Source organism: Sceloporus undulatus, chromosome 1 (assembly GCF_019175285.1).
Source record: "Sceloporus undulatus isolate JIND9_A2432 ecotype Alabama chromosome 1, SceUnd_v1.1, whole genome shotgun sequence".
In the NCBI taxonomy this organism is placed as follows: domain Eukaryota; kingdom Metazoa; phylum Chordata; class Lepidosauria; order Squamata; family Phrynosomatidae; genus Sceloporus; species Sceloporus undulatus.
This window is the reverse complement of record NC_056522.1, coordinates 317,041,032-317,061,442: the sequence shown is the minus strand read 5'-3', so window position 1 is coordinate 317,061,442 and position 20,411 is coordinate 317,041,032. Positions and strand designations below refer to the sequence as shown.

The 20,411-nt window shown below is 39.6% G+C and overlaps 1 protein-coding gene across 3 annotated transcripts in view; it reads right to left on the bottom strand.

Annotated features, from left to right (window-relative positions):
* Positions 1–20,411, bottom strand: part of PAPLN (papilin, proteoglycan like sulfated glycoprotein) — a 90,985-nt gene that overhangs the window by 51,771 nt on the left and 18,803 nt on the right. For all 3 annotated transcript variants that reach the window (XM_042446920.1, XM_042446922.1, XM_042446921.1), the window contains exons 2-4: positions 18,316–18,378; positions 9,597–9,712; positions 2,101–2,161 (exon numbers count right to left, since the gene is read on the bottom strand). In XM_042446920.1, coding sequence (XP_042302854.1) covers positions 2,101–2,161; positions 9,597–9,712; positions 18,316–18,378 — 240 coding nt within the window. The remainder of the gene's footprint in view (positions 1–2,100; positions 2,162–9,596; positions 9,713–18,315; positions 18,379–20,411) is intronic.

Here is a 20,411-nt window from a genome sequence, read left to right as displayed (position 1 = left end):
GTTCCAAGATCCCCCGCGATTAACAAAATCTATGGATGCTCAAGTCCTGTTAAACATAATAACATAGCAAAACGGTGTCCCTTATAAAAAAAATGGAAAATCAAGGTTTGATATTTGAAATTTATACTTTTTTTTAACATTTTCAAACCGTGGATGCTTGAATCTGTGTATAAAAAATCTGTGTATAAGCAGGGCCGACTGTATTAAATTTAGATGTTAAATGGCTAAACTAGGGGAACAATGTTTTTAAATTACTAATCAATGGTGTAGTATTCTGCTTGAAAGTCAAGTTATATAAATAAGCAAATATCTGCTAAGTTTTGTGAAACTGTAATGCAGAAACGGTAAAGATACTGTATATAAACTATAAGTTGACCTCATGTATAAGTCATGGACAGGTTTTGGGGGCGAAATTATGGATTTTGCAATGACCCATGGATACGTTGAGGGTAAAACTTGGAGGCCCCTTCAGTGTGTGTATGTGTGCATATGGCAAGAGAGACTCTCTGTGAGGCTTTTTGTTTCATCATTTTAGCTTTCATTTCAGTCAGGCACAGCATCGGGAGATGGACTCTTAAACAAGCAGCAATATCAATCAATCACCCAGGACTCTTTCTGCTTGGCTTCAGAGAGAAATAAACTCTTCTACACACCACATGGGGAAATCTGAAAGAGCTGCTATCACATTACCATAGTGACTCATAAATAAGTCAACCTGGGATTTTGGGGTTAATTTTTGAGCATAAATTTTATACTTATAGATGAGTATATATGGTGATTGCTCAAAAATGGAGACGTCTAAACAATTTTATCTTTGACTGCTGGTATGGTCTCTTGCTCTCATGGAAATACTAACAGGTTTGCAGGTCAAGAAATGAACTTTATAACTCTTTTATTATGGAATGATTTCTATTTGTTTATTTGTTTTACTAATAGAAAGAAGTAGTCTAGATCCAGCTGATTCTTAGGCAATCAAAACTAAATCGTGAATGCTCCACTGGATTGATAGCTCTACAATCCAGTGGAGCATCCAGAATTTAGTTTTGATTGCCTAACTTACTCCTTACTTACACTGGATGGTTCCATGCTAATAGACAAATCATTGTGCAGTTATAACAGCTCATTTTTTCCACTGAGGAAGACGTGTCATCAAAATGCGTTTGGTTTTATTTGGTTTTATTGGTTTTGTTTTTTAACCTCTATTATATGTCCTCTGGAAGTACATACATTGATTGTTGGACATCTTTATATATTTTGTATGTCATTTGGGATATATAGTTTTCAGCCAATATGTATATTGGCAAAATTTGTATTTTATATTTTGTATGCAAACAGATATTGTATACTATTGGTTGTTTTCATCTTCTGGCAAAGCACACCGTCTTGAATATATACAGTTTGCTTGAATGTCAGAGAATGATTGCTAATATACTAACTTTTGAACACTTTAGATAATTTTAAAAATTGTATTTTTCTTTTGCCACTTTTCCTTCGACTGTTTTGTTTCGCCATTCTGCTCTTTTGGTTTAGGGCAAAACCTTTATGCTTGTACCAGCATCCAGGTGATGACAGAAAGCTCATTCAGTATAGCCAGTGATAAGAAATAATAGAAACTGCAGTTCACCAAAATCCAGAAGGGGATACTTTGTCCATCCCTGCTGTAAACTGTTCACTTTTCCTTTTTGTCTCTGCTTTATTACTCTTAACTGCATCCATTCTTCTTTCATGTCTCTTGAGTTCTGAAGTTTTAGTTCTAAAATCCAGTTTCTGGGTTAAAAATGTATTTAATTCTTGAGGGAAAGAACATTTTTGGCATAGAAATTGTGTTGGCTTTGGGATATTTTTATGTTGTATGGTACTGCCTTTTTTTAAAGCCTTCTGGTTGGATTAATAAATGTATTACAACAATTAAAAATGTTAATGTTTAGTCATTGTGAGGTTAATTCATTAGTGTAGGATAATTATGAGTAAAATTAGTTCTCAAGTGCCAGCTGAAAATCAAGATGATGTTGAGTAGGTGCCACATCTGGCTGTTGAAAAAATTTCAGCTCATGAAAGACAAGGATAGGGAGAAGAAAGAGAGCATACTGAAGGATTTACCTGAACATTGCATGAACGATAGCTTCGGGTTGGTCCTATACAACTGGAGCCACCATCTGTCCTGAAAGATAACTAACAATCTTATTAACAATTACTTACAATTACTAACAATGTTATTTTAATTTGTTGTCTGCCTTATTTTATTAAATGTTAGCATGTACTGATATGTATTATATTTAATTATTTTTGCAGAATATACGCCATAGACAGGTTTATTTTATCTGTTTTAATTGATTGTATGTACATCGCTGTGCAAATGTACAGTGCTATATAAATAAATCTTAATAAATAATAAATAAAATAATAATAAATAATCTGGAACAACCTATAAAACGGTGTCAGTGCCAGAATCATATGAAGAGGTTATTTTTGTGCTTCCTAATGAAACTCTAATTGTAAGTGAAGTGTTTTGTAAACCTCAAGTAGCGGAAGTTTTCTGAAAAGCTTTTCACAAGGACAGTTTCCTTGGGAGGGACCAGACCTGGTTTTGATATCACTTCCTCAGTCCAACAAAGAGTTTGTTGGAGCAGGAACATGAGCTCACATCTTACTTCCTCCATTCAAATGCCCAGCTTTAGAAGAGACTTTTTCATCTGTTAAACCAGTTTCCTATCCTATCTGAGCCAGGGAACTGTGGTTTAAACATTTCCTGCAAACTATAACCTAAATCTAATTAAAATACATAGTGTGTTAGTCTAGAAAATCAGTATGCAGAAGGATCTTGCAGCACCTTTGAGACTATCTTATTGGTAGCTCAAAGCAGAATAGAGCAACTTAATCAGTTGCTGAATGGTAAGTAACACTTGTGTAAATTTCATTGATTCAATAGATGGATGAGACTAGCAATTGGATTTACATCTACAAGGACCACAAACTGAAGATGGGGAACAGGTGAACCCCTTGAACATCACTTCTAGTCTGGAAGTATTACCTGTTCTCCAAAACCAATGTTCCTCATCTTAGATAGCTTCTCTTGACACCAACTACATTATTCAGGCATCTTTCTGATCAATACAAATTGCTGATCTCCCTCTCCTATCCTCTTCCTGCTATCCTTACCCAGGCAAAGCTTTAACCCTAGTTCTCACACAACCATGGCAGATAGATGTGACCTTAATTCCAAGATAAGCCACAGGTTATCTTATTCTCATGGGAGTCACTTTGCTGTGAGTGTCTCAGACAACATTTAAGCAAGCTGACCATGTGGCAGAGTTTAATTCAAGGACAGCTAGTGGATCTACCTTTACAAAGGCAGTGATTCCCACAGCTGCTCTGAGTCCTGAATGGAATCATCTTCAACTTAGAGAAGCTTCAGGAGCAGCAGCAGTAAAATCAAAAGTGGATATATTGTGCAAACCCCTCCAGGTCGGTGGATCCATTGGCTGCTCCTGGTTGAGTGTATGGTCCAACCAATACATTCATTGAACAGAAACATCCAGTCATTTGGCCTCAGGCCAATTGCCTTGATGGATTTGAACTTTAATCCCAACTGTATAGGAGCATATCCCTGACTACATAAGATACGAACCCCAACTCTGGTTCAGCTACTGTATTTGACCTCTATTGTACTATATTAATTTGCATGTTTTGTAACTTGAGAGTTATTTTTATGAGGTTTTAATGTTGTATATTTATATGCTCTGTATGTATTTTATCTGTTGTGATCCCGCCTCGATCCACTGGGAGAGGTGGGAAATAGAAATAAATAATAATAATAATAATAATAATAATAATTATTATTATTATTATTATTATTATTATTATTATTATTATTATTATTATTGGTAATATTTAAACATAAAACAGGTTACATAAAATTAGGTTGTGTAAAATTAGGCTTTTATTCTGTCATCACCCTGCCTCATTCATGGAATTTTACAGGGGCAAAGAGGATATTATCCCTCAAGTGTAACCCTCTCACGATTTTCCAACACTTCTTTCATGAATTCTTTTATTTTACCATAAAAGAATCTGTTGAGGAGATTAACACAAACAAACAAAAATACTGAATAGCAACATAATGTCTTTTGATGGCAGTCTCTTGATTGGAATCTTATATCTGGAAGCACCCTGACTCCCCAAGATTGCTATTCATTGAGACTGCTCTGCTTTCAGCCAGAGTGGAGCACCACCTCAAGCAGCTCATCTGGGTGGCGTGAAAGGGCAACATATTGTTAATTAACTATTCATTCATTCATTCATTCATTCAGAGAGGAATTGAAGAGAGACAATTTTGGTATTTTTGCCAAGAGTGCTGAAATAACTTGGTTAATTTTGGGAAGTAAGCAACATGAACCAGGCATTAAATTGTCTCAAACTGTCACTCACTATCAGACAACGAGACCCTAAGTGCTGGTCCTACCATTAGGCAAAGTGAGGCAGCTGTTGCTTTCGTATCTTTACTACCAGGTATGGGAAGAGGCCATTGTGGAATTTCCCACATCAAGTGCCAAAAAATCTCAGTTGTCTTTGGGTATTATGCATATTGATTCAGGGTGTGTGAGGGAAGTTGATACTTGGTGCAGAGCAGCAAAATGTCTTGGGTTTTTCCTGTCAGGACAGGACTTGAACATATTAAACTGCAGTTATTGATGTCAAAATGCTATAGTTTACAATCGTTTCTTATACTGTACTGGAAAGTTCACAAGAAGAAAGATATTGTTTTCTCTGTCTGGAAAGAATCCTATTGGGAAAGAAACATAAACATTCTGAAGAGAAACTTAAATTGGTAGGGCAATTGTTGCCATATTTACTCTGAAATAAATCTTACTGTTTTCAATTGGTTTCATATAAGCTTTGAGTAGAACAGCAGCCTCATAAATTCATTTATTGTTCTTCTCTTCATGTCTATCAGCCTTTCTAGAATCTACATTATAGTGCAATAAAGGGACAGATGTTATTTTTGGGAAGGGATCCAGATACTTTTCCAGCTGGCAGTGCTTCCCTTGTGCCAAAATTAGGTTTTCCCAGCATATAAGCAAAATGTTTTTGTGTTTGGCAAATGCAATGGTTAGGATCACGACAGGGAAGACTCCATGCTGCTTAATCCAGATGTGCTTGATATGTGTAATGTAAATATAGGAGGAGGGAAGCAGTATAATGGAAACACTGGCGCGTTATAGACGGGCCTTTAATACGCCCCCGTCACGTGCTAGGGGTTGGCCGAGAACCTAGTGTCAATACTGGCCTCACCCCTAGCATGTGACGGGGGCGTAAGGATGGCGGCGCCCTATACACACAGGCGCGGCCATCTTTACGTGCTGGAAGCATTGCGTCCGCATGTGTCGCCCCGGAAATGATGCCGCAAATGTGCCCCTTGCGCTTTGCGGCACCTCTTCCGGGGCCTGAGAAGGAGCACGATTTCTGCGCTCCTTCTCGGCAGCGTCCGGGAGCCGCGCCATTTAAAGGCTGCGGCTCCCAGACGGTGTAAGCGGAAGCGGCAGCAGACCGCCGCAATCCGGCGGTCTGTAATGCGCCACTAACTCCACTCCCCTTGGTTGCCATTTCCATTGCCCTTTCCACATGAAAGGTGACTTTCGGAAGGGGAAGACCTCCTTTATTTTTATAGGCTTTTCATGTGATTTCAAAAGGCACAGCATCAATATTAAAAATCATGTGAATCATGCCTCCTTGTGCAAAGGCGGCTCCCTCCTTCATAAGGTTGCCCATCATGTGCAGGGACAACAAAAAGCTATCACTGGATTATTTTTATCTGTGGGAAATGTATAAATTGTCACAACAAGGGAGAGGTGCAGTAGGAGATCTTGCTGCTGTGATGCTAACTGCCCACAGCAAGGCTATCTTCATCATTTTTAGTGCTTCTTGGATTCAGACTCTGTTAATGTAGATATAAAGTTTAAAAATACTTTTTACAAAGCTGTCTTGAAGGCACTGTCGTAACTAAATAAAATCCACAATTAAGATACCACTTCTGAGCCTCATTCCCACTTACAAATAAATCAGTTTGTGATCCGAATCAATGGATCGATTTGACAGCGGAGAGTGGTTCACACTACATTTGCCCCGATCACATTTTCCCTGTAAAATAACCCACTTGTGATTCACATTCATGAATGAATCGATTGAAAATGAACCTGCTCCAGACAGTCGAAGGGCAAATTTTAATCAATTCTGATCTGCATATGGTTCACACTTGCGCTGAATCGATTTATCCAAAAAGACACAGAAAAAAATCAGCATCAAAAAGATGCGAGTTATATGGATCTAGTGCATGGTCCCCCTCTATGAATTGCTTCAGCGATTCGGTTCAAGTGGGAACCAGGGTCATTTGAACCAGCTCAAACCAATTTGCAATCCGGTTTAAAAGGTAGTGGGAATCAGGCCCTAGATCCAAAGACAAACTGATGCATGGTTTCATCAGGGACGTAGCCAAGGGGGGGGGGGGGTTCTTGGGGTCTGGACCCCCCCCTTCCATTTGGAAAAATGAATGGTGTGTGCTGCTGCGCCCCCAACCCCAAGCCCCATTAAAATGGGGGCCCTTTGTTCGGGCCCCCCCCCTTCCTAAAATTCTAGCTACGTCCCTGGTTTCAGAGAGAGAGCACAAACAGGTTTTTGAAAACAATGTCAAAGCAATGTTTTAACAATTTTCTCTGTTTGGCCTTGTTTATGCAAGATTAGTCTGATTCATCCAGAACTTGCATCTAATGGGTGCAGCTCTACTTGCCCTAGCAGGCTGAGGCATTTTTACTACCACATAGATATATAGCAGCTTGTGCTTCCTAAGTCTTTGCCAGATGACACCATGCTAAGAACATCCCTGCTGTGTCTGCAGCTTCTGTGAATGGAGCAGCATCTGATCAGAATTTCACATTTGGAAAAACACAAGCCTAGTAGTTTAGGCCCTGCTGTCTTGAACACACATATGTGATTCTCAATTTCTTTTTAAAATAAAAATTGTTTGCATTTTTTGTTGGGTTCATTAAGAATGTGGTGGGACTGTAGAACTGAATGAAATGTGAGGAACTAGAGAAAACAGCCAAAAAGAACTAAGGGCATGATGATCTAAATTCTTAGGCTACTGTCTTAATAGAAAAATAAATTCCTCTGTTATTTTATCCACATTGTATTTTAGACTGTCAACTTTCTGGGACAGGGACATGTCTTTTTGCACTCTGTAAACCTCCACATACACTGATGACATTATGCAAATAATCAGAGGCTATGCACAGATGTGTATGGGACATGCGTCATCTTGGCACTGGCCTGTGGAAAAACAAATCCAAATAAAAACCATACTGGGAAAATTCTTGTCTTGACTCGACTTAATGAAAAAATAAATATTATTTGTCATTGTTTCACTGTTAAGGAAAGTATAATATTACAGTGTTATTTAGAAATCATATTTCAGGCTCCCCAAACACTCTGTTAATGATCTTTAAGTTGCCATTCCTAAGTAAGCAAAGGTTTAAAGGAAACTTCTGCCTTAAATGATTCAATTAAAATTTATCAAAGTCCAGTTCTTCCACCTGTAGCCTGAATCAAGATATTTTATCTTGTGGTATTTGTGGTATTTTATCCCACAATAGAAGTTTTTATTGTTTTACTGCGCAGGACCTAAGGGATGGCCTCAGAACGGAACAAGTGGGGGACGGATTTTACTGCACACACCAGTCCCTCACTTGTTCTGTTACTCCTCTCTTTCGTTCTCAAACCATTCCAGAAGAGGAGGATTTTTGAGAACTGTTCTGAACTGTTCTGAACCATGGTTTTTTATTTGAAGCGGGCTGGAAAGGACGCTCGGGAGCGATAATGTCTATGGCCCTGATAAGATCTTTATTCCAGGTATCGACAGAATCGCCGTCGTTCCCAACCATAAAACCCTCTAGAGCTTCCTGGAACTTAACCGGTTCCATTAGCCTTCGAGGGCGGACCATTCTAATGGGTCCTCCACCCCCGAGTGGGATATGAGTAGTGGCCTTCAGTCCCACTTTGAACAGGAAATGATCCTTCCATGACAGACCAGATGTATGAATTACCTCTGCCCACAGATATTCCTGATCCGTACTCAAGACCACATTGAATGTATTACCTGCACAATGTGGAGAGGTAAGGATTAAAACCAACTCTCTCTCATGTGTGTTAGCTTTTTTTGTCATGAGAAAAGGCTCTCAGTCTCTGAAGCATTAAACTACACAAGCTCTTTAATGAACTTGCTAATGCCAGGGGTGGTCAGCAGATTCAATTCCATGGGATGGAGAAACCACTGTCTATTGTATGGCTGTTCCTTCCATAGGTGCTCGAAGTTGTACAGGAGCTCTTGTACTGAATCTATGGTGCTTTACAAACCACCCAAAAGGGTGGTCTGCCGCCACCCTTGTTTGCTGAGCGAGGGAGCAAAAAGAAGCCACAAAAAGCGGCTTCTTTTTCCGGCACCATGATGATGCCGCAAGGCGCCAATGGCGCACTTGCGGCATCATCAAGGTGCCATGATGTGCAGACGCTAGGCGTCTGTCACATCAAAATGGTGGTGCCCATGTGTATAGGACGCTGCCATTTTTACGCCCTCATTACGTGTGAGGGGCAAGGCGCGTCAGGAAGCGCCGCCCCTCGCTCGTAACAACGGTGGCCAAAAGGCCCGGTCTATAGAACGCCTATGTCAGGAATAGAGTCCATTACACCACTGACTCTCGTGTAACGCAGAGCAAGTATGGGAGAGGCAGTCACAGATCTGAGGATGGATTCACAGCTCCCCTAACAACTGATCCAATAGCTGCTCCGCACCAATGCCAACTCATTTGGACCATCATCAGTACAAAATTTCAGAAGCACTTCTCCCCGCCATCCGCCTGCCCAAGATTTACAGTTATTAGTAGATGCTCTTCTCCAAATACTTAAAATTATACTATGAATCAACAAGGGCACCAGACATCTTGGTTGTGGCATCCCAGCTGTAGCATACTCAGCCTGTGGAGGTGCAAGTATCTTGGTGCCAGCTCAAAACCTCAAATCTCAAGGCATTTTATTGGCTGATTCTGCCTATTTCATTACATCTGCTGCTTTTCATTGTATTGGTATATGTTTTAAAAATTCACTCTTTTAATCATATTTGAATAATAAATTTTATTTTCACTGTACTTATATACCCCCCAGTTACTTGTAAGAATAAAAGTGGATTAAAATGCTATACTAAATCATCAATAAATATAATAAATTACTGTTTAAAATCATGGTTCTACACACATTAAACATCATTGTCACATACAGTACTTTTGCCACATATTTTCCTCTGACCCCAGTGCTTTTAATTCCCTTCTCATTCTAACCCATCTATGTAACAATTTAAGAAGTGTGCTTCATGCATTTTATGAAGTGGACTACAAAAGCTTCTCTTATAAGGAACTGATTAGTTTTCAAGATGTTGTAAAATGCTGTTCTGGTTTCTCCAGGGGAGCAGACACTTAGAGCTGCTCTTCCCTCTCTTGTAAATATTCTGCTTTAAGAAGCAGGAAAATGGCATGGAAGAAAAAGGTTCTTACCTTTGTGAGTAACAGCGTCGCACCCGAATACTGACACCTCCACCACAGCTTTGGCTACATTCACCCCATTCTCCCCAGCGTCCCCAAAAATTGCTTTGTCTCTTTGTTCTTCGAGCCTGTGATGACAAATCAGTTACATGTAGACATAGAGAGCACCAGGTTTTAGAAGTCTTAATGTTATACTGTATACCATAGGTCTAATGTGTTTGGGAACCCTAAAACATATAATCTCTCTAATCTCGATTGGTACCAGCTCTCTCCCTTCGACAGCACCCATGATGGAGTAGCTGCTACCCCTGGGATCCTTAACGAACATATACTCCTTGAAAAAAGCAAATCTTGGGTGATATACAGGCACACCAAGGGTTACTCCTTTTCTTTCTTTCTTTCTTTCTTTTCTTGAAAACAACCAGTTCCAATTTATTAGTCACAGCCTACAATTTGGCCACTCCAGTTCTATAAACTGCTACTGTTGTTGCTGCCACTGCTGTTATATCCCTTCAAGTTGTTTCCAACTAAGGAGTTTATCACACGTGAGGAATGTCTCTTAATTTTGAATGAAAAGAAAGTGGGGCCAGAACTCATTCATGTGAATTCGCTAGTTTAGCAAAATTACGTGAATGCTCATTGCATTCGAATTGGCTCTCCACTGCCCAAAAATAGTATGCCATTGCCCAAATTTGCGTGTTGCAGCCTATCACGCAATAACGTGAAACCCCATGATTGAGCTCGGACTGACTTCCCATTGCCCGAATTTGAGTGTAGTAGGTTATCACGCAATAACGTTAAACCCCATGATTGCATTCAGATTGCCATTGGATTATACTTCCAATTTCCCTTGTCTGATAAACTCCTATGTCAAACCTATCATGCTGTTTTCTTGGCAAGATTTGTTCAGAAGGGGCTGCTTTGCCTTCTTCTGAAGCTGAGAGAGTATGACTTGACCAAAGTGAATCAGTGGGTTTCCATAGCTAAACAGGGATCTGAATCATAATCCAACACTCAAACCACTACACCACACTGGTTCTCTTCTATAAACTATTACACAGATAAATTAATGTTTTTAGTGACTCAGGGGTATGCCAGATGGGGCAAATATATCATGGGGTTTGAGGATTTGTTGCTGCAGTTTGTGGTTTTTTAAAAAAAAATCCCAAACAACATTTTTGTTGTCAGACTATTTTCTGGCAATTCCTGGCACCAGCTGCAATATTTCATGGGTTTCTTTTAAATTTTGTATTGGAACAATATCTTCCTTTTTCTTCTTCTCCTTACTTAATTTTTTTTTAAAAAGCGTTACAGTGTTTAAATTGCATCAATGAAATATTACTTTGTACTATAGCTTTCAGAGTAGTTTGCATGGAAAAGATAAAAATGCAAGTAAAACACAAATAGCATTTGTTTTGCAGGTTTTTAAAGGCTTTGGAAATGAAATATAGCGCCTTCTTTTCTTGTGCCAGAAATGTAACAATATGAATTCAACAAACAGGTCATGACTGAGTCTGAGCCTTATCACATCCCTTTTGCCAAATGGATTTTTCCAGCGTGACAAAAGACAGGCTTTTACAAACATCTCCCTTAGGAACAAAATGGAAGTTCTCTGGCAGCATGTGGAGAGGAAAGGAGAAAGCCGCTTCTCTCTTGCTGCATGTTGGCTTTCTTTTGTCATGCGATAAGACTCTTTGTTTCTTTCTGTCTGATGGTTACTGTCTGATGTCTCACTTCACACCGGGAAGAACCATGAGTAATATGAGGCTCAGTTACAAGGTCTGAGGTAGGTCCCAGATAACAGGATTAAGGTCCAAAATACACTGCAGAAATAATCCAGTTTGAGACAACTTTAACTGCCCTGGCTCAATGCTAGGGTATTCTGGGAACTGTAGTTCTATGAGACCTTTAGCCTTCTCTATCAGAGAGATCTGGTACTACAATAAACTACAAACCCTTGACACCATTTTGTCCTCATATTTCCTCTGTGATAAATGCAATCCAATTTACAAATTAATCCCATGCCTTCCTTCCAGTGACCAATCAGGAATTAAACAAAAAATACTAGATGCAAGAAACATAGGTAAGGGAAAATACAAGTTATGAGTTCTATCACTACTGGAAGAAACATCTCTTTTCAAAACAAGTTAAACATATTGAACCCTGCTAGCTTCTGCTAGCTATACCTTAGATCAGGGGTTACCAACCTGTGCTTCGAGGAGCCCCTTGGGCTCCGCATGCACTTCCCAGGTGCTCCACAGCCACTCCGGGAAAATGAAAGAAATAAAAATGGAATGTAATTAAAGAATAAGAACATATTCTTATATATACTCCTAAACATCATTAACTTGTAAGACATATGGTACGCCTCTTAGGGGCTCCACCATAGAAATAAGGGCTCTGTGAGTCAAAAAGGTCAGGAGCCTCTCAACATCTGTCAGTATTAATAGTACTGTTATAGATGTGCAGAGTATAGAGACTTTGCAGAGGCAGCACTTGGCGTATAGAATATAGACCTGGTATTAGACTGCACTTTGTCTGTTCACTATTATAACTCAGAGGTCTTAATTTTCCTTTCTTCTGTGTATGCGTAGGTTTCAAAGGTTGGCTGAGATCTTTTTACTGAGATGTTGCTGTGTGTCTTCAAATAGTTTCTGACTTATGACAACCCTGAGAGCTGGTTTTTTGGGGCAAGATTTGATCAGAGGAGGTTTGCCATTGCCATCCTCTGACACTGAATATTACTTACCTAAAGTCACGCAGTGGGTTTCGCAGATATAAGTCCAATTTATATCTTTGTAACTCACTACTTTGGTTATGACAGAAATTGGAATCCTCTACCAACTATACAACAATCAAACTCTCCCTCCCTAAACCTACCTTTTAGCTGCTGGAGTCTGCCCAGACTTAATAAATTACTGCAATATCATCATGCTCTGGGACCTCCAGAGGATCCTTGCAAGATCCTGGAGATTTCTTGTTGCTGTGTGCCCAGCTATAGCAATATATTTGGATGCTTCTCCACTGTCCGCACCTCCTCCAGGCAGTAAATGTCTGCATTGGGAAGCTACAGCAACTCAAAGGTGGGTTTGTTGAGGGGTAAGGGTAAGAGGTATAGTTCTGCCTGTCTGGAACTTTGTAAAGGTATCTCCTGACACAGAACCTCACACTTAAATACCCAAATACCATCTGATCTTAGAGGCTAAGCAGGGTCAGCTCTCTTTAGTACTTGGATAGGAGACCACCAATGAATACCAGGTGCTGTAGGCTATATTTCAGAGGAAGGAACTGTCAAAAACCCCTCTGAGTATTCCTTGCCTAAGAAAAACCCTATGAAATTAATGGGATTGCCATAACTTAAAAGCACTTGACGGCACATGAAGACACACACAGCCTCAGCAATTGTTTTCCCCCAGACTGAGTGGCAGGGTGAACTTTCTCAACCCCTTCTGCAAAAGACAATAACAAGATTTCACCAAGAACTGCCTGAATTAACTGTTTTTATTACAGATTCTTCCTGCCTGCCCCTACTTAATTTGAAACATCTGTTTAAAAGCCTGAAAGTACATGCCAAGACATAACCTATTTACTCCTAATGATTTCCAGAGATCAGGTGTTTTTTTTTGGGGGGGGGGGGAGACCATCAGAAATAGTTATCAGAGAATGATCTTGCAGGTTTTATAGGAAGTTAAGTTTAGCCTAAGCACCAGTGCTCAGCATCACCTGGGGAAGAAACAGAATAGACAAGACAAAGTGAAAACACACTTTACTGGCTGTATCTACTTTTGCTAGAAGCACACATTCATTGGGGTAAGTGACACTTGGTATTTCTCCAATTTCAACATTATCCTGCCAGAATCTGACCCATTATACAAAACAGAGGCAGGCAAATATAGTAAAATAAAACTATAGCTAAATAAAATTTAACTATGTGCAGTGCTAGAAATTAGGCACTCCCTCTTCTCTGTCTCTTCTTCACAACACTAAAACCTGTAGTCTCACTATTCAGCTTGAGTGGGTGACCACAGATGCTTGTGTTATGAAAAAAGGAGAAAAACATTCTCCTAATCACTTTCTCGCACACTGTCTATACTTCTATATGCTGATATAATGTTCCATCTGACTTGCCTTTTCTAAGCTAAGCTGTTCCCATGTTGTAACCTTTTCTCACAAGGGAGTTGCTCTAGCTCTCTGATTATTTTGTTTTCTCTGTTTGGATATTTTCAAGCATTCTATGCCTAACATTGCACAAGAAGATATTTCCCAAAAAGCAGGTCAGCAGGGCATGAAAAAAACAAATGTGCTCCATTATTTGCCCACAGAAACTGGTATTCAGATATACACTACTGCTGAGAAGCTATGGTTAACATTGATGCACTGATTTTCCACTAATCTGTCTAACCCTTTTCAAATAACATCTAAGGTAGTCATGACTGCTGGTTAGGGAATTCTAGAAGTCATAGAGCTGGCTGATTTGCAAAGCCGGCTTTGCAAATCGGCTGGCTGAACTCAGATTCTAGCCAGATGTTACCTGAGATGTATCTACCCAGCCATGGTGGCAACAAAAATGCATGCGATAAAACCCGGATGTATCCCAAATTGAATTCAGCAGCCATAAGGCACTTTATTTAGCTGTGTGATAGGCTCCGTAGTTTCACTACAGATTTTCTACAATTCTGTTTGTAGTGCACCTGACCACATTAAGACAGAACTATATATTAAGAGGTAAATGTGGGATTCTCAAAAAGTTTTAAATCCAAGCATTGGTTGGACTCAGACTTTTGCACAACTACTGCATTGTGACAATTCACACCATGTTTTGAGGGGGAACTCTCTGACAACCTATGGAGGGAATATTTGAAAGTGTGTACAGAGGTATACTGAACATTCAGTGAAACAATACATTCAACTTTGCATCAAGATATACACAGATGCATACTCACTTACCATGAGCTTAATAGAGAGAAAATAAATGTGCCCCAATACAGACCATACTCAAAGTACTCAGCCTGTGAAGCAATACATGGCTTTTTGCAATAATTTCTGCAACTGATTCATTGCCTTGGTGAGACAGCTTGTTTGTAAAAAGCTTTCAAGGTGAAAAAGGATAAATATCTTTAATATGTATAGTAGCCTCACTAGTTATCAAAGAAATGCATTTGTGCATAACAGCAGCCTCCTGGCTAAAAGAACATAAATTAAACAGACAGCAGAAAATAAAACTGAAAATGGTTCATGAATACATCCTAAACAGCAATACACTTGTCCCTCTACATTCACTGGGTTACGGGCACAGGACCTCCATGAATGTGGAAAAATAGCTTTTTACCTGAGAGAACACCTCTCTAGGAATCTCTATGTCCTCCAGTGTGACTTTTGGTTAAAGTTTACCACAGAGTTGTGCTGGAGGGCCTAGATATTCCTAGAGAGAACATATTAATCAAATCCGTGAATAATCAAATCCACAAAAGTCAAGCCACAAATGTGGAGGGACAAGTGTCTATTAGTCTTCAGACACCAGATGCTGAAGACCCAATATCTAGAAAGTCAAAGTAATCCAACCACATAAATACTGGAGCTGCAATGCCTCGAGAATCCTTTTGCCAAGAGCTCAGGCAGAAACAGGAGCCAGCTCTTTATCTGGTTTTGTTGTAACGGCTATTCAGAAACTGGGGAACCTTTGTTATGAATATATGTGAAAACAATCTGTCCCGCACCAATGAGTAATTTACTATATATCTACAATTATACCTTGATATACAAGACTTGGTATTTCATTCTGAAGTAACGTAACTAGAAGAGCAGCTGAGTGGTATGTGGATGAAGATAACTAATTTTTTGTGGGGTTTTAAAAACAATAACAACAACAACAGGGAAGCCTTAAACTGTGTGAACGCCTCTGTAGCCTAAAATAGTTAATCTAAACAAAGGTTTACCATCTTAATAAGCTTAGATTGAGGGGTTTGTTCAAGTCCAATGTGGACCATGTGGAAAGTAAGTGAATAGGAAGGAGCAATGGCACAACATTTGATCAAATCTATTGTTAGGCTCACTTCACCTCTCTGAGCACTGTGAAGTTCAAGGGATGCATCACATACTTGGGTTTCGCTTCCTTTGGAAAGTGGCTGATGGAGACATTTTGTAATATTTGAATTTATTTATAAATATAGGTGAACACATTTTAAACACTCCAATGGACAGCTGAAACCACTTTCCTGCATAAAACCAGTATAGAAAAGCAATTATTGTAAGCCTCTTTCAATATACGTCACATAAAACTTCAGTCTGCCTCTTTTTACTTTTCTTTTTAAATTCTCAACTAACTTGCCTTTGTCCTATGTCTGGATGTCAGGAAAAGAATGAGTCACTTTCCAGCCTTGCTGAGTCATTTACCTATAGTTTCCAAAAGAAAAGGTAGCCTGACATCTTTGCCACAGACTGCTGCTAAGGAAATCACCTTAATATTTGTGTTGCCATTAACCATCTCCTTTTCAAACCCGACAATTGGAACACCCTGATAATTGTTGAAAGGATCTAAATATAATACTATTTATTACTCATGACCCAGACAAAATTAATTACTACAGCTTCTCATTGATAAAACCATTGAGCCTTTGATTAGCCACATGCATTATTTCTTAAGCACCTTAACAAACAAGGCACCATTTAATACATGCCATTAAATACAACAAAGCCCGGCTAGCATGCCTATAGTCTAAAAAGCACACACAAAGACAAGCCCTGTCTCAGACTAGTAAGGCATTTGCCTGATGGGTGGGAAGCTGCACAGGAAAGCCAGTGGAAAGACCACTACAGTGGTACCTCGGGATACGAATTACCCAGGTTACGAATTTTTCGGGATACGAATAAATCCCATAGGGATTTATTGTTTCGGGTTACGAAGGTTTTTTCGGGTTACGAAAAAACCCTGGCGCTGTTTTAAATGGAGCCGCGGCAGAGCCGCGGCTTTTTTTCCATTAGCGCCTATGGCAATTCGGGTTACGAAGGTTTTTCGGGTTACGAAATTAGCCGCGGAACGAATTAATTTCGTAACCCGAGGTACCACTGTATTCTTTTAACAGTGACATATAAACATCACTAATATAATGTGATGTTAGCAAAGAGACATACATGCCTAAACAGGCTGCAGCATTAGACACACCCAGTTTTATTTCTAGTTATATGTTACTGATACCTTTCTTTATAATTTCCAAATCATGTTGCTCCTGACTTAAAAACAGTGATGTCATCAATTGAGGGCTTTTACATTCATTGTACAAAATTTTCATGCATCCTGTACATCCACATACATTTCCTAGGTATGATAATTGTATACTTGTGCATACTGCCAGCATGATGAAGAGGTTTGAGCATTAGACTACGACTCTGGAGACCTGGGTTCTAATCTCTGCTCAGCCATGAAAACCCGCTGGGTGACCTTGGGCAAGTCATACTCAGAGGAAGTCACAGGCAAACCTCTGTGAACAAATCTTGCCAGGAAAACCCCACAATAGGTTCCCCTTAAGAGAGGCATCAGTCAGAAATGACTTGAAGGCACTAAGCAACAAAATGTACAAAACCAGTATTCAAAATCAAGACTATTAAAGTCTAAATTTAAAGAGAAAATGAAGTGGAAGGGCATCAAGGCTGAGACCAAATATGGACAGACACATGAGGTGCAAAACTATTAGAGTAAGGAGCAAGGTATGTTACTTTTCTTGCATTTCATCCAAGAAATTCAAAAGCAGAGTCCATTCTTGAAGCTATCACAACATTTCTATGCAGATTCCTTAATTCTTTGGAGGGTCCTCTTCTTCTTACTGGGCCCATCAAATTCAACTTTCTTTGAAGTTAGTGGTGGGCCAACGATGAGCCACATGCTGGCAAATTGTGCAAAATGCATTAATTCTCACTACTTGTTTCCACAACAATTATGACTGAGGAAACAGGATTAAAATACTGTATGAGAAAAGCTGATGGATCTGATAAAGGGCTATCTAGCCCATCTTCCTGTTTACCCACGGGGACAAACAGGTACCCCTGGAAAGCCCACATACATAACCCTACCACAACTGGTATTCTGCACAGCCTGGAAAAGTTACTTTTTAAAATCATACCTCCTAGAAAACCCCAGTCAGTGTGGCCTCTGACTAGAGAAACATGATAGAGATAGGACAAAAATCACTATATGGACTTATAAAAATATTACTCAATTTTAAAAGATACAAAATAATCTACATCCAAATAAATATATCAATAGAATATAAATCACACTGATCAAAAGAGCCAATTAGACTAAAGTTCTTGAAAAGAGGGAAAAACCAATCGATGGCTTCAATTATAAACCAGTCCTTCATCTGTTGTAAAGCCATTCCTCTGTTTTAAAGCCAGATGCATTTTGATATCCATTCTTCATCACTGGCTTGGACTTCTAGGAGCTGCACTTTTCAAAAGTAAATCTTCCAGGCTCTGGTATTCAGAACACGCTGCCAATCATTTTGTCAGGTAGTTATAGCTATCCTGGCTGTTAGCCATTACTAGATCCTTCACCCATTAAGATGATGCAAATTTTGCCTCTGCAAGTAAAAATGTATAATTTACATTCAAGTGCTTCACTCCTTATCTATATTTTACCAAAGCACATCTTTCATAAGTCACTTGGCCTGATATCTATCCTCCTTCCGACTCAAGTTCTGAAACCAGCAGCTCCAAATAATGCTTCAATACTTACTGCTGGCGTGGATGAAGGCATCACTGCTAGCATCAGTAGGAAGAATAGAAATGCCATTGTGTTCTGTGAGGAAGGAAAGACAGATATTTAGCTTACAGTTTGTAAACTGATTAGGGAGTGCTTAAGTGCAGTGATAAGCGGTATAGAAATGTACTTGCTATTGCTATTTACTGCTGAAGACCAAGGTAGCTAAAAGGATGACATTTAAAGCCCCAAACAGGTTATGACCTTGATACCTGAAACCATCTCTTTATATACTCCTCCCACAGACTGTGCTCTGCTGGAGGGCAGGTTGTAGTTGGGTTTTTTTAAGTGAGCAGTTGAACCCAAAATGGGCAGTTGGAGAAAACTATGCAATGGTGGGGGAAATGGTGGGGAAACTCAAAACGTTCAGCTTATTATGTGTTTATTAAGCACTTAAATGATAGGAAAATCCCATTCTTTCAAAAAGTGCTGGAGAAGTCTGGATCGGATACGGGATGCCTCCAGACTGGGCATGGAAGGGTGTGATAAAATCCGTTTTTAAAGTGTTTCAGCGCGCACCTAGGTCAGGAGGAAAAGCAGTGCGATAATCTCTTTTGTCACTACCATTGTTCCTTCGCTTGCCTTCCTCCTATGGATCGTAAAAGGCCTCTTTTTCTTCTCTCTGCTCCTTTTATTACTCATTTGCTTGGAAAGGTCAGGTGACAGCAAGCAGGGGGCAATAGGTAGGCCACAAAGACTCAGTGGGTCCACTGCCACAGCCTAGGCCTTGGCAGGTGCCAACTATACCTGCTATGAGGCTGACTCTAGTTTTAACCCACCTTTGAATGCAATACTGTATTTTCAAGGCAACTTACAACATACATTTTAGACAGTTAAGATGAACAATTAAACAATATTTGCCCACAAGCTGCAAATTCCTCAAAAGCTAGTTCAAAGTCTTTGAGGTAACCAGGAAAACCTGGCAAATAAAATCACTTCGCCTGTCACACCTGAAAGGTGAGGAGATGCAGATTTCCTCCATAGCTAGGGACCTTTAACTTTTAAAAAGTCTGTCACCTTTGTGAGTGCAGTGAAGAAAGTTGAAATGGAATACCAGTTTCAAATGGCCAGTTTCAGTCTCAACAAATTAATTAAAAATGCAGTAAAATACCAAGGAGATTAGGCAAATCCTATAGGCACCTAACATTAAAGAAATCTGTTAGCAGTAATGACCATCCACCTGCCAATCTGCCTACCCTCCGCCTCAATGTGCTGCTATGCGGAGGCATGAAAATAGAACAGTCACACATCCAATAATGTGCACCTTTGTGGATACTCCACTAGAGTAACAAAGCCATTTTCTGTGAAGTTTAAGAAGTCCCCCCCCCACACACACACACAAAATGCCCAAACACTAACAAATTGCACATGGTGGGTTCACATTCTACTTGCATAGAATGAAAATGTATTTCATTGTCTAGACTGACCCAAAGTGTCACCATCAAAAAGCCCTCCTCTTTTTAAAGATTATTATTGAAAAACAAGCTGATAATCACAAATAACTATAAAATAGAAACACAAAATAATCACACCACAAATAATAAAAGGTTATCACTACAAGCAACAGTAAGATTGTACCATTCTACTTGGGACAGGAACTATGCTTTATGGATTTTGTAGCAAAAGCAGCAACTTTATAAACAAGACTGGGAAGAGACGCCAAGGGCATTCAGTCCAATCCCCTTCCATGCAGGAATACACATCCAAAACACTCCTAACAGATGGCCATCCAGCCTCTGTTTAAAAACCGCCAAAAGCAGGAGGCTCCACCACGCTCTGAGGCAGACTATTCCACTCTCAAACAGCTCTTATAATCAGAAAGTTCTTCCTAATGTTTAGGTGGAATCTCTTTTCCTGTAGTTGGAATTCATTGGTCTGTGTGCTAGTCTCTGGAGCAGCACAAAACAAGCTGTGTTAATTGAGTTCAAGCTACTTTTGCATTTTGAACTCAGACTACAAGGAAGGGCAAAATTCTGCCACTTTCCCTCCTCTCTGCCTTCCTCTGTTATTTGTGTTCAAACTACTTTTGCACTTTGAACTCAGTTTGCAGCAGCTGAAGAAGGGGGGAAGTG